Below are 15,085 nucleotides of genomic sequence, written 5' to 3' on the forward strand. Positions count from 1 at the left end.
GCCTCCCGCCGTCCCAGGGCAACACCGCCATACTGACGATAGTGGACCGGTTCTCCAAGGCGGCCCACTTCGTGGCCCTCCCGAAGCTCCCAACTGCCCAGGAGACGGCAGACCTCCTGGTTCACCACGTCGTGCGTCTGCATGGGATACCGTCGGACATCGTCTCGGATCGTGGTCCCCAGTTCTCCTCGCAGGTCTGGAGGAGTTTTTGTAAGGAACTGGGGGCCACCGTGCGTCTCTCGTCCGGGTACCACCCACAGACGAACGGCCAGGCAGAGCGGGCGAACCAGGAACTTGAACAGGCTCTTCGTTGTGTCACCTCCGCTCACCCGGCGGCCTGGAGTAACCATCTGGCCTGGATCGAGTACGCTCACAACAGCCAAGTATCCTCTGCCACCGGCCTCTCCCCCTTTGAAGCGTATCTGGGCTACCAGCCCCCGTTGTTCCCACTTGTGGAGGGAGAGGTCGGGGTACCCTCGGTCCAGGCCCACCTGCGGAGGTGCCGCCGGGTGTGGCGGGCCGCCCGCTCTGCCCTGTTGCAGGCCCGGACGAGGGCCAAGGCCCATGCAGACCGCCGGCGTTCCCCGGCCCCTACATACCAACCAGGGCAGGAGGTGTGGCTATCCACCAAAGATATCCCGCTCCAGGTGACCTCCCACAAACTCAAGGACCGCTTCATCGGGCCGTTCCCCATCGCCAAGATCCTCAGTCCGGCCGCAGTGAAGCTAACTCTCCCGGCTTCACTGCGGATCCATCCGGTTTTTCATGTTTCCAAACTCAAGCCATACCACACCTCACCGCTCTGCTCCCCCGGACCCGACCCACCTCCTGCCCGGATCATCGACGGGGAGCCGGCATGGACCGTTCGTCGGCTCCTGGACGTCCGTCGGATGGGTCGGGGCTTTCAGTACTTGGTGGCCTGGGAGGGTTACGGACCCGAGGAACGCTCGTGGGTGAAGAGGAGCTTCATCCTGGACCCGGCCCTTTTGGTCGATTTCTACCACCGACACCCAGACAAGCCTGGTCGGGCGCCAGGAGGCGCCCGTTGAGGGGGGGGTCCTGTTGTGTGGGCCGCTGAAGAGGAGGTACTGCTGGCTCACCACCACCGGATGGCGCCCTGCTTGGAGTGCGGGCTTCAAGCACAAGAGGGCGCCAGAACCACTGGGAGTGACAGCCGTCAATCATCCTCAACACCAGCTGTCACTCATCATCTCACCATCACCATAAAGGCCGGGTGGCGACTCCACCTCCTCGCCGAGAAATCTCCTACGATACAAGGTAATCTCTCTGCTGACTTATACGTCAAATAATAATCTGATCTGTTTTGCAGCTGTTTTTTCCTGGTGGTATTTCCTTGACTGGATTTTCGGAGCTGCACGTGTGTATGATTGGAGGTGGAGGCTCTCCCTCCACAAGAATCAATAATCAAGGTTGCTGGGTGTGAGGATTCACACTCACTACCTTCTGTTTTTTCTGCCAGCAGTACCAGGGCCGACAACGGAGGACAGAGACCACCTGGGGACTCGGGGCTTGGCGGCTTCAGTGTTCTTCAGGCCGTTGGTGGTAGAAGCGGTGTGGGTCCCGGCTCTTCGTTCATCTGAGGTCTCCTATCTTCGAGCCTGCCCGCAATCCTCTTGTGTGTGATTGGCAGTACCTTTGTTTATTTTACGTTGTGTTCTTGTGCAACATTAAATTGTTACTCCTTCCCTTATCCATTGTCCGTTCATTAGCGCCCCCTGTTGTGGGTCCGTGTTACGACACCTTCCCAACAATAACTTCAGTTTTATCTGAGTTTAAAAGCAGGAAATTAGAGGTCATCCATGTCTTTATGTCTGTAAGACAATCCTGCAGTTTAGCTAATTGGTGTGTGTTCTCTGGCTTCATGGATAGATAAAGCTGGGTATCATCTGCGTAACAATGAAAATTTAAGCAATACCGTCTAATAATACTGCCTAAGGGAAGCATGTATAAAGTGAATAAAATTGGTCCTAGCACAGAACCTTGTGGAACTCCATAATTAACTTTAGTCTGTGAAGAAGATTCCCCATTTACATGAACAAATTGTAATCTATTAGACAAATATGATTCAAACCACCGCAGCACAGTGCCTTTAATACCTATGGCATGGTTTAATCTCTGTAATAAAATTTTATGGTCAACAGTATCAAAAGCAGCACTGAGGTCTAACAGAACAAGCACAGAGATGAGTCCACTGTTCGAGGCCATAAGAAGATCATTTGTAACCTTCACTAATGCTGTTTCTGTACTATGATGAATTCTAAAACCTGACTGAAACTCTTCAAATAGACCATTCCTCTGCAGATGATCAGTTAGCTGTTTTACAACTACCCTTTCAAGAATTTTTGAGAGAAAAGGAAGGTTGGAGATTGGCCTATAATTAGCTAAGATAGCTGGGTCAAGTGATGGCTTTTTAAGTAATGGTTTAATTACTGCCACCTTAAAAGCCTGTGGTACATAGCCAACTAACAAAGATAGATTGATCATATTTAAGATCGAAGCATTAAATAATGGTAGGGCTTCCTTGAGCAGCCTGGTAGGAATGGGGTCTAATAAACATGTTGATGGTTTGGATGAAGTAACTAATGAAAATAACTCAAACAGAACAATCGGAGAGAAAGAGTCTAACCAAATACCGGCATCACTGAAAGCAGCCAAAGATAACGATACGTCTTTGGGATGGTTATGAGTAATTTTTTCTCTAATAGTTAAAATTTTGTTAGCAAAGAAAGTCATGAAGTCATTACTAGTTAAAGTTAATGGAATACTCAGCTCAATAGAGCTCTGACTCTTTGTCAGCCTGGCTACAGTGCTGAAAAGAAACCTGGGGTTGTTCTTATTTTCTTCAATTAGTGATGAGTAGAAAGATGTCCTAGCTTTACGGAGGGCTTTTTTTTATAGAGCAACAGACTCTTTTTCCAGGCTAAGTGAAGATCTTCTAAATTAGTGAGACGCCATTTCCTCTCCAACTTACGGGTTATCTGCTTTAAGCTACGAGTTTGTGAGTTATACCATGGAGTCAGGCACTTCTGATTTAAAGCTCTCTTTTTTAGAGGAGCTACAGCATCCAAAGTCGTCTTCAATGAGGATGTAAAACTATTGACGAGATACTCTATCTCACTTACAGAGTTTAGGTAGCTACTCTGCACTGTGTTGGTATATGGCATTAGAGAACATAAAGAAGGAATCATATCCTTAAACCTAGTTACAGCGCTTTCTGAAAGACTTCTAGTGTAATGAAACTTATTCCCCACTGCTGGGTAGTCCATCAGAGTAAATGTAAATGTTATTAAGAAATGATCAGACAGAAGGGAGTTTTCAGGGAATACTGTTAAGTCTTCTATTTCCATACCATAAGTCAGAACAAGATCTAAGATATGATTAAAGTGGTGGGTGGACTCATTTACTTTTTGAGCAAAGCCAATAGAGTCTAATAATAGATTAAATGCAGTGTTGAGGCTGTCATTCTCAGCATCTGTGTGGATGTTAAAATCGCCCACTATAATTATCTTATCTGAGCTAAGCACTAAGTCAGACAAAAGGTCTGAAAATTCACAGAGAAACTCACAGTAACGACCAGGTGGGCGATAGATAATAACAAATAAAACTTGTTTTTGGGACTTCCAATTTGGATGGACAAGACTAAGAGTCAAGCTTTCAAATGAATTAAAACTCTGTCTGGGTTTTTGATTAATTAATAAGCTGGAATGGAAGATTGCTGCTAATCCTCCGCCCCGGCCCGTGCTACGAGCATTCTGACAGTTAGTGTGACTCGGGGGTGTTGACTCATTTAAACTAACATATTCATCCTGCTGTAACCAGGTTTCTGTAAGGCAGAATAAATCAATATCAATCAATCAATCAACTTTTTTCTTATATAGCGCCAAATCACAACAAACAGTTGCCCCAAGGCGCTCCATATTGCAAGGCAAGGCCATACAATAATTATGAAAAACCCCAACGGTCAAAACGACCCCCTATGAGCAAGCACTTGGCCACAGTGGGAAGGAAAAACTCCCTTTTAACAGGAAGAAACCTCCAGCAGAACCAGGCTCAGGGAGGGGCAGTCTTCTGCTGAGACTGGTTGGGGCTGAGGGAAAGAACCAGGAAAAAGACATGCCGAGAAGGGGGGCAGAGATCGATCACTAATGATTAAATGCAGAGTGATGCATACGGAGCAAAAAGAGAAAGAAACAGTGCATCATGGGAACCCCCCCACAGTCTACGTCTAAAGCAACATAACCAAGGGATGGTCCAGGGTCACCCGATCCAGCCCTAACTATAAGCCTTAGCGAAAAGGAAAGTTTTAAGCCTAATCTTAAAAGTAGAGAGGGTATCTGTCTCCCTGATCTGAATTGGGAGCTGGTTCCACAGGAGAGGAGCCTGAAAGCTGAAGGCTCTGCCTCCCATTCTACTCTTACAAACCCTAGGAACTACAAGTAAGCCCGCAGTCTGAGAGCGAAGCGCTCTAATGGGGTAATATGGTACTACGAGGTCCCTAAGATAAGATGGGACCTGATTATTCAAAACCTTATAAGTAAGAAGAAGAATTTTAAATTCTATTCTAGAATTAACAGGAAGCCAATGAAGAGAGGCCAACACGGGTGAGATATGCTCTCTCCTGCTAGTCCCCGTCAGTACTCTAGCTGCAGCATTCTGAACCAACTGAAGGCTTTTTAGGGAACTTTTAGGACAACCTGATAATAATGAATTACAATAGTCCAGCCTAGAGGAAATAAATGCATGAATTAGTTTTTCAGCATCACTCTGAGACAAGACCTTTCTGATTTTAGAGATATTGCGTAAATGCAAAAAGGCAGTCCTACATATTTGTTTAATATGCGCTTTGAATGACATATCCTGATCAAAAATAACTCCAAGATTTCTCACAGTATTACTAGAGATCAGGGAAATGCCATCCAGAGTAACGATCTGGTTAGACACCATGCTTCTAAGATTTGTGGGGCCAAGTACAATAACTTCAGTTTTATCTGAGTTTAAAAGCAGGAAATTAGAGGTCATCCATGTCTTTATGTCTGTAAGACAATCCTGCAGTTTAGCTAATTGGTGTGTATCCTCTGGCTTCATGGATAGATAAAGCTGGGTATCATCTGCGTAACAATGAAAATTTAAGCAATACCGTCTAATAATACTGCCCAAGGGAAGCATGTATAAAGTGAATAAAATTGGTCCTAGCACAGAACCTTGTGGAACTCCATAATTAACTTTAGTCTGTGAAGAAGATTCCCCATTTACATGAACAAACTGTAATCTATTAGACAAATATGATTCAAACCACCGCAGCGCAGTGCCTTTAATACCTATGACATGCTCTAATCTCTGTAATAAAATTTTATGGTCAACAGTATCAAAAGCAGCACTGAGGTCCAACAGAACAAGCACAGAGATAAGTCCACTGTCCGAAGCCATAAGAAGATCATTTGTAACCTTCACTAATGCTGTTTCTGTACTATGATTAATTCTAAAACCTGACTGAAACTCTTCAAATAGACCATTCCTCTGCAGGTGATCAGTTAGCTGTTTTACAACTACCCTCTCAAGAATCTTTGAGAGGGTAGTTGATCAATTATTATATCATTTACCAACAGGGACTTAGAAGAGAGAGACCTAATGTTTAATAGACCACATTTAACTGTTTTAGTCTGTGGTGCAGTTGAAGGTGCTATATTATTTTTTCTTTTTGAATTTTTATGCTTAAATAGATTTTTGCTGGTTATTGGTAGTCTGGGAGCAGGCACTTCACAGTTATTGCTTTCACCACTTGTCTTTCGTTTTTGTCTGTCTTCGTGTTGTTTTGGTGATCGGTCCCTCCTGATAGGAGTTGTCCGTCGGCTTTGAGTAGGATGTTGTAGGCTGATCGGGAAGGGCGGATGGGGGTCACACGCGCACACCACATTCACTCACGCACTACATACCTTCTGTCCTGCAAGAATAAATTGCATATATGCAGGGATGAGATTTGTCCACGGATTTCCGCAGATTTGACAGTCCCGGGGGTCGATTTTGTGAAATGTCCAAATCCGTTGAGAAAATTAATAAATTAAAATTAATTATAAATTAATGCCAGGAGTACCTTTGTTTCATAAAATTGTCGTCTATTCAGAACACTGAGTGGTCTTTGTTTGTTATCGTCGACGCAGCAAGTTCGATCAGTCCGTCAGTCAGCCGAACGCGGAAGTAACGCTGTGCTGACAGTGACCAGTATGAAGTAGGTGCACAATGAGCATGTAGTGTAAGGGAGGTAACTGTGTAGTCTTTCAACTTCCAATACAGTGGTCCCTTGCTATATCGCGGTTCACCTTTCGCAGTCTCGCAGTTTCGCAGATTTTTTTTTGTGCAATTTTGCATGCTTCTTCTTCTTTTTTTTTTTAAACAGCGCATGCCACCAAAATCTGGCAACAGGTCCAGAGACTACGCTCGCTGTTTTGATGCAGAGCGCTCCAGCAAGGATAGAATTCTTGCGGAAAAATCCGCAGCGCTGCACGGTCTCGGTAACCGCAGCCGCAGAGCTCCGTGGCCACTGAGAGAAGTTTGTATCTTTTTAATGACTTGGCTTCTTTGCGGGTCCCGCATTCGTCTCGCAACGGTAACACCGGAGGCAGTGAGCAAAGAAACAGCACGCGCATTGTGTTCTTCTTCTCGCCCAGAAGAAAAAAGAGCGCCAACAACTACCCATAACCGTGTTCTTCACTCGGAAAAAGACACCTGCAGCGAGGTGTGACTCAGTGGAAAAAGAGCGGAGCAGCGCCAGGATGCAGAGGCGCGATCAGAGGAACTGTAAAATACTGGTCAGTCACTATTAATAATTTCTTATGTGTCCAACCTCGTAGGTTGATCGTTAAAATTAAATTTGTTAGTTCTAAAAGCCATCATAATTATTTATAGGAAAACGTTCTATTTTTATTTCTCAAACAAATGTTTGGGCCTGAAAACAGGTTTTGATCTTTGGTTTCATTCTATAATACTGGACTTATTTTTCTACTAATGTTTGAACTTTGAGAGTGTTTACACAGGAGAGAAAAGTGAGAAAATGTTAATGCCTGTTTGAGAAACGTGTATAAAGTGTGTAGTGAGGGGTTTTACAGCCTTAAAACGTCTATAATAATTGTAAAAAATAACGCTGACTACTTTGCGGATTTCGCCTATCGGGGGCCATTTTTAAAACGTAACTCCCGTGATAAAGGAGGGACCACTGTATTCGGTAGTTTTCCCTCCAACAAATCATAAAAACCGAGACGGTATCAAAGCTCAGTCGAAGCTATTACTTACGCACGTTTTCATTGGTTATTACAAAGCTTATGACCAATCAGCGCAAAGGTTATATACTCGTATGCGTTTCTCCCGCCCTTTCTTCGGTGTTGCACACACACGCACACACACACACACACATACACACACAGTCAGTGGATTATGTAAACAGACATTTTGACATTATTGTAGTGTGTTAGAACATTGTAATTATATATACATGTATGTGTGTGTATATTATATACATGTATACACGTGATGACAGTGTTATAGGTGGAGATCACATCGACTAAATATAAACCTTATATGGTCTGACAGTTCAATGGACATAGAACATTGGATTATACATGTACATGTATTTGAGGATATACATGTACATGTATGTTTGTTGACAAGTGTGCCATGCTGAAAGTGGAGAATGCTGAAAATCAAGTAAGTCTAGTTATGAAAAAATATTTTGGTCACAAAAATACACATGTACAGTAGATGGTCTTAGTAAGGGTTTACAATTTGAATTATAGATATGAACACCTGGCATTTATAGTAGTTTTAATATCATTTTAGTGTAATTTACATGTTTTAAAACAGCAAAAATGCTCCGCCCTGGACCCGCCGGGGCCTGCGGCCCCCGGACCCTGGCTTGTTTTCCTCTGAAAATCGAATTTGCCAATCTCATCCCTGTATATGTGTATTAATGTTCATAAACGTTCTGTCAGTGTGGCATTTACCATTACTATATATGCAGACAGGGGAAAAAGAAAAAAAAATCCAGTTTTCCCATTCGCCTCTCACTGAAAACAGTGAAACATCCAGTCTGTGCTGACTGTCAATACTTGAAGCTAGTTTTTGCCATGCTCTTGTCCACAAGCGCTGTGTGTGCTCTGTGTCCCACTCCACTCACTCTCAAAATAGCAAACAAATGTCCAGGCAGCAGAAAAGGTCTGTTTCAACTCCCCTCAAAGTTCTGAACATGCACAAAGCTAAGGGCCCCTTCACACATAGTATGAATGTGGTTGACTTACGAATGAAGTGCACATGATGTGTCTCGCATGGGTACACTTGCATAAAATGCTTATGTGTATGTACAGATCTGATCACATGGGGGCACACATTACAAACACAGAAACCACTGCCAGGACAGTTATATAAATAATTGTGACAGTACCTACATATGCAATTACATAACAAATAACAAAAATGAATGACTACATAACACAGAGAGTGACATGTTGGTCTGGGTGCTTAATGGACTGGGGGGTGGGGTGTCTGCTCACAGCCACGGCTGTAAAGATCTCTGCTCCTGGACCTCCCAGCTTGGGAACATGTTCCGTGTTTGGAAAGACATGAACTTACAACATTCCTCTGTGAGGCGCATGTCTCTGCCTGCTGTCCTCACATGGAAATATATAAAACATCTTTCGCCTTTGTGCCAGGCTTCAGTGACTGCACACAGTGCATCTTCTTCATGTCCTTGTTGATTTCAGGCATTTTTCTGCACTGATTACAGGCCAGCGATGGTAGCGCAGTGGTTAAGTTTCCATCTGGTAATCAGAGCTTACAGGTTCAAATCCTGTGAGTGGCATTTTTTTTAAAACCGGGGTTATTTAACTGCAGGGTTCTGTATTGAGTCCCCTTTCATGCATTATATCAACCTAGTAATATTCATTAATTATACAGCTGGTTTTTATTTTATTGTTCTCCACATCAGCGGCGCGATGCAGTGCAGCTGGTCGCACTGTGTTCCCACGTGTTCTGTCAGGGTCTGGGGCCTTTCGGGATTGATCCTCTGCAGCACGTTCCATACCCTTCCTCTTGTGTCTGAGCTGGCTCCAGCTGCGAGTCACTCTCAGGATCATCAATCTGCAGAGCATTGCCTTTAGGTCCAGGTGGATTTGGACATGATGGCAGTAGTTGTTTAGCTTGAGCAAATCTTTGGAGACGTATCTTATGCTCCTTGTGTTACTCGGAACACTAGAGCTGCTAACACCGCTAAAACTTCTATTTTTACTAAGGACTACACCGAGAGCTAGAGAAGCCGCTGCGTCGATGTGCGACAATCCGCTTCATGCAACAAGAAACAATGAAATTCACCAGTGCATTATTTATTTATAATACAAATGGCACATATTCAGCACATGCTAATTAGACGAGGTGAGCATATATATTCCCTCTTTTTATTCCATAGTGTGGTCTTTTAGATTGAGAACATGATTTATTACATTTACTTGTTTTCCAAGATGAAGAATGTGTTTGTTATCCAGAGCTGCTGCTGCATGTGAATCACAGGACCTCATTCAAAAACATGTCATGCAATTTGACCTTTGACCCTAGTGATTAAGCTTTTACAAATTGTCCTCGCCTGGACAACTGGACTTTGGAGTGAAAAATCATAATTTTGACCTTTTACCCCAAAGACCTTTGCCAAAACAAATCCTTGAGGGGAAATTTTGGGGTCAAGTGTGACTCACATATCAGGTTTAGTGGATATTGACTGAAGGATCTGGGAGGAGTCAGGGGAAAAAAGACAGATTAACCAAAGTTTTTGATATTTGACCTCAATTGCCTTGACCGTTTCCCAAAACAAATCTGGGGTCAACTTCCATGCAAATAACTACTTTGGTAGACATTGGCCCCAGCACCTTGGAGGAATTGTGGAATAAATAAACATTTCTCAAATTATAGTCTGATTTCAGTTTAGCCTTGAAGCACACAAATACACACCCCAAAAACATATGTAGCATGCAGCTCCCCCATCATTATGTCTTTCTGTGTCCTTGCAGGTACATGGCCATCATCCACCCACTGCAGCAGCGTATGTCCTCGACAGAGACCAAGGTGGTTGTGGTGGTGATCTGGGTGCTGGCTCTGCTCCTCGCCTTCCCTCAGTATTATTACTCCAACACCGACCAGTTCCCCGACAGGGTGGTGTGCTACATCAACTGGCCCAAATACACCACGTGCGACTTCAAAAAGATGTGAGTCTGTTTGCAGAGGAACGATTCACACAGTCGACAAGCACTGTTAATTACTGTTGTATTGGCAGTAAATGTGGGAGGATGCTGTTTGTATTTGGTGCAAATGTGAGTGTGCAGTGAAAAAAAGCACGGAAGCTTTTTATGCTTTGTGCTCAGTGAATTGAAGGCACATCATGAAGGATGTGCCTTCTTCTTCTATTGAAAGTCGAATGGAAATGAGGAAATTATTAAGTTGGACTATGTCTCCACTCAGCACTCTTTGTCGATTTACACTTCTAAGTAAAAGAGAGCTCCTGCTGGGACAGCAATGGACAATCAGGAATGATAATAATGAAAAGATGGATTTTTTTTCTTTTTTCCTTTTATTTTGAAGAAGGTATTAGGCAGTCTGAACAGTCAGGCCAAGTATTGGAACATGTGCTGATGCTGCATGTTGCCGCGTCGGCCAGACTACGGATCCGTCTGGTGTCCTGGATGGAAACCACCCAGGCAGATAACCAGTCCATCCACACCTCTATTAAGTAACCACCTGCCACAACCACAAGAAATTTGTGCATCCAGTTGGCCTTCTCCAGCCACTGGGGTTCTCAAAACTGAGGTAGCTCTGTGCTGCATCATGCCCAGAGAAATGTGCTGTTCCTTCAAAATACAACTGATATTACTCATCTTACCCCCCCAAGTAACTGTTCATTTCAGAGTATCAAGACCAGGACCCTGAAGACTTAAGCCCTCATTCTCTTGCAAAAATATCAGCAACACCAAACACCTCATGACTCCATACGTTCTTCCCAGGCCTCCCTCTACCTCAGGCAGAAGATCCAAAGACATGGGTGTCAGTGTTGAGATAAGTAAATGTCTCTACAAGTTCAACACTTGCAATCAGTAATTAAATTGACTGGTTTGTCTATAAAATCAGAATGAGATTTATTGCCACGTAAATTATATCATACAAGGAATTTGATCTAGAGTTGTTGGTACATAAACAACAAGAAAAAGGGGAAAACACTTCTGTAAGAAGTAAAGGAGTCAAATATGCAAAACTATATTCACTGTGAAATAAATATAACATAACGATTATACAGTTAAACAATTAAACCCGTTTATTTATTAGTCTAGTAGCGGATGGAAAGAAGCTGTTTTTTTGTCTTGAGGTTTTGGTCCTGATAGACCTCAGCTGCCTGCCAGAGGGAAGAGTGACAAAACGTTTGTGCCCTGGGTGGGAAGGATCAGCCACAACCTTCCTTGCTCACCTCAGGGTCCTGTAGGGATGACATGCTGCAGTCTGCTCCTGTCCTTAGCAGTGGCAGCAGCGTACCAGATCAATCAATCAATCAATCAACTTTTTTTTATATAGCGCCAAATCACAACAAACAGTTGCCCCAAGGCGCTTTATATTGTAAGGCAAGGCCATACAATAATTATGAAAAACCCCAACGGTCAAAACGACCCCCTGTGAGCAAGCACTTGGCAACAGTGGGAAGGAAAAACTCCCTCTTAACAGGAAGAAACCTCCAGCAGAACCAGGCTCAGGGAGGGGCAGTCTTCTGCTGAGACTGGTTGGGGCTGAGGGAAAGAACCAGGAAAAAGACATGCTGTGGAGGGGGGCAGAGATCGATCACTAATGATTAAATGCGGAGTGATGCATACAGAGCAAAAAGAGAAAGAAACAGTGCATCATGGGAACCCCCCCACAGTCTACGTCTAAAGCAGCATAACCAAGGGATAGTCCAGGGTCACCCGATCCAGCCCTAGCTATAAGCCTTAGGGAAAAGGAAAGTTTTAAGCCTAATCTTAAAAGTAAAGAGGGTATCTGTCTCCCTGATCTGAATTGGGAGCTGGTTCCACAGGAGAGGAGCCTGAAAGCTGAAGGCTCTGCCTCCCATTCTACTCTTACAAACCCTAGGAACTACAAGTAAGCCTGCAGTCTGAGAGCGAAGCGCTCTATTAGGGTGATATGGTACTACGAGGTCCCTAAGATAAGATGGGACCTGATTATTCAAAACCTTATAAGTAAGAAGAAGAATTTTAAATTCTATTCTAGAATTAACAGGAAGCCAATGAAGAGAGGCCAACACGGGTGAGATATGCTCTCTCCTGCTAGTCCCCGTCAGTACTCTAGCTGCAGCATTTTGAATTAACTGAAGGCTTTTTAGGGAACTTTTAGGACAACCTGATAATAAAGAATTACAATAGTCCAGCCTAGAGGAAATAAATGCATGAATTAGTTTTTCAGCATCACTCTGAGACAAGACCTTTCTGATTTTAGAGATATTGCGTAAATGCAAAAAGGCAGTCCTACATATTTGTTTAATATGCGCTTTGAATGACATATCCTGATCAAAAATGACTCCAAGATTTCTCACAGTATTACTAGAGGTCAGGGAAATGCCATCCAGAGTAAAGATCTGGTTAGACACCATGCTTCTAAGATTTGTGGGGCCAAGTACAATAACTTCAGTTTTATCTGAGTTTAAAAGCAGGAAATTAGAGGTCATCCATGTCTTTATGTCTGTAAGACAATCCTGCAGTTTAGCTAATTGGTGTGTGTCCTCTGGCTTCATGGATAGATAAAGCTGGGTATCATCTGCGTAACAATGAAAATTTAAGCAATACCGTCTAATAATACTGCCTAAGGGAAGCATGTATAAAGTGAATAAAATTGGTCCTAGCACAGAACCTTGTGGAACTCCATAATTAACTTTAGTCTGTGAAGAAGATTCCCCATTTACATGAACAAACTGTAATCTATTAGACAAATATGATTCAAACCACCGCAGCGCAGTGCCTTTAATACCTATGACATGCTCTAATCTCTGTAATAAAATTTTATGGTCAACAGTATCAAAAGCAGCACTGAGGTCCAACAGAACAAGCACAGAGATAAGTCCACTGTCCGAAGCCATAAGAAGATCATTTGTAACCTTCACTAATGCTGTTTCTGTACTATGATGAATTCTAAAACCTGACTGAACCTCTTCAAATAGACCATTCCTCTGCAGGTGATCAGTTAGCTGTTTTACAACTACCCTCTCAAGAATCTTTGAGAGAAAAGGAAGGTTGGAGATTGGCCTATAATTAGCTAAAATAGCTGGGTCAAGTGATGGCTTTTTAAGTAATGGTTTAATTACTGCCACCTTAAAAGCCTGTGGTACATAGCCAACTAACAAAGATAAGTTGATCATATTTAAGATTGAAGCATTGTTGTGAAAGTGTAGGAACACGGACCCACAACAGGGGGCGCAATGAATGGACAATGGAGGAAGTAAAAAACAAGATTTACTACTGAAACAAGCACGAGTAGTATAACAAACACAATGTTTAGGGTCGAATCCGCTGGTGTCGTGTGGGCAGGCTCGAAGATAGGAGACGTCCGTCTCAGTCGAACCGGAACCACCCAGATCTCCACTGCCACCGAACCCCGGAAATACTGGAACCGCCAAGTCCCGAATTCCCAGGTGGCCACTGCCTCCGCTCGTCGGATCCGGTACTGCTGGCAGGAGAGAGCAAGAACACACAGGAGTGGATGAACGCACCCAGTACAGAGAGGGGAGAAGCCGCCTCCACCTCTTGGCAAAGTTCAGCAGGAAGGTGAGTACTTATCCAAAGAAGGAGGGTCTCAGTAGTCACCAGTCCTGAAAGGTTTAACAAGTTTATCAATCACAGAATATGCTGCAGAGAATGTTACCTTGGTCTTAGGCGATATCTCGGCACTGAGGTGGAGACGCCGTCCTCCTGATATACCTCGGTGCTGAGTAGAAACAGCTGTGTTTGGTGATGGGTGACAGCTGTCACCCAGATTACTCCCATGATGCGGTAGCGCCCTCTGGTGCCTGGAGCCCGCACTCCAGGCAGGGCGCCCTCTGGTGGTGGTGGGCCAGCAGTACCTCCTCTTCAGCGGCCCACACAACAAGCATTAAATAATGGTAGGACTTCCTTGAGCAGCCTGGCAGGAATGGGGTCTAATAAACATGTTGATGGTTTGGATGAAGTAACTAATGAAAATAACTCAGACAGAACAATCGGAGAGAAAGAGTCTAACCAAATACCGGCATCACTGAAAGCAGCCAAAGATAACGATACATCTTTGGGATGGTTATGAGTAATTTTTTCTCTAATAGTCAAAATTTTGTTAGCAAAGAAAGTCATGAAGTCATTACTAGTTAAAGTTAATGGAATACTCAGCTCAATAGAGCTCTGACTCTTTGTCAGCCTGGCTACAGTGCTGAAAAGAAACCTGGGGTTGTTCTTATTTTCTTCAATTAGTGATGAGTAGAAAGATGTCCTAGCTTTACGGAGGGCTTTTTTATAGAGCAACAAACTCTTTTTCCAGGCTAAGTGAAGATCTTCTAAATTAGTGAGACGCCATTTCCTCTCCAACTTACGGGTTATCTGCTTTAAGCTACGAGTTTGTGAGTTATACCACGGAGTCAGACAATTCTGATTTAAAGCTCTCTTTTTCAGAGGAGCTACAGCATCCAAAGTTGTCTTCAATGAGGATGTAAAACTATTGACGAGATACTCTAACTCCCTTACAGAGTTTAGGTAGCTACTCTGCTCTGTGTTGGTATATGACAATAGAGAACATAAAGAAGGAATCATATCCTTAAACCTAGTTACAGCGCTTTCTGAAAGACTTCTAGTGTAATGAAACTTATTCCCCACTGCAGGGTAGTCCATCAGGGTAAATGTAAATGTTATTAAAAAATGATCAGACAGAAGGGAGTTTTCAGGGAATACTGTTAAGTCTTCTATTTCCATACCATAAGTCAAAACAAGATCTAAGATATGATTAAAGTGGTGGGTGGACTCATTTACTTTTTGAG

The 15,085-nt window shown here is 43.6% G+C and overlaps 1 protein-coding gene across 1 annotated transcript in view; it reads left to right on the top strand.

The window, feature by feature from the left end:
- tacr1a (tachykinin receptor 1a) overlaps window positions 1-15,085 on the top strand; it is a 188,439-nt gene that overhangs the window by 67,094 nt on the left and 106,260 nt on the right. Inside the window, exon 2 of the mRNA XM_034171053.1 lies at window positions 10,068-10,262. Coding sequence (XP_034026944.1) covers window positions 10,068-10,262 — 195 coding nt within the window. The remainder of the gene's footprint in view (window positions 1-10,067; window positions 10,263-15,085) is intronic.

The sequence above is a fragment of the Thalassophryne amazonica genome, chromosome 5 (genome assembly GCF_902500255.1).
Source record: "Thalassophryne amazonica chromosome 5, fThaAma1.1, whole genome shotgun sequence".
Taxonomy (NCBI): domain Eukaryota; kingdom Metazoa; phylum Chordata; class Actinopteri; order Batrachoidiformes; family Batrachoididae; genus Thalassophryne; species Thalassophryne amazonica.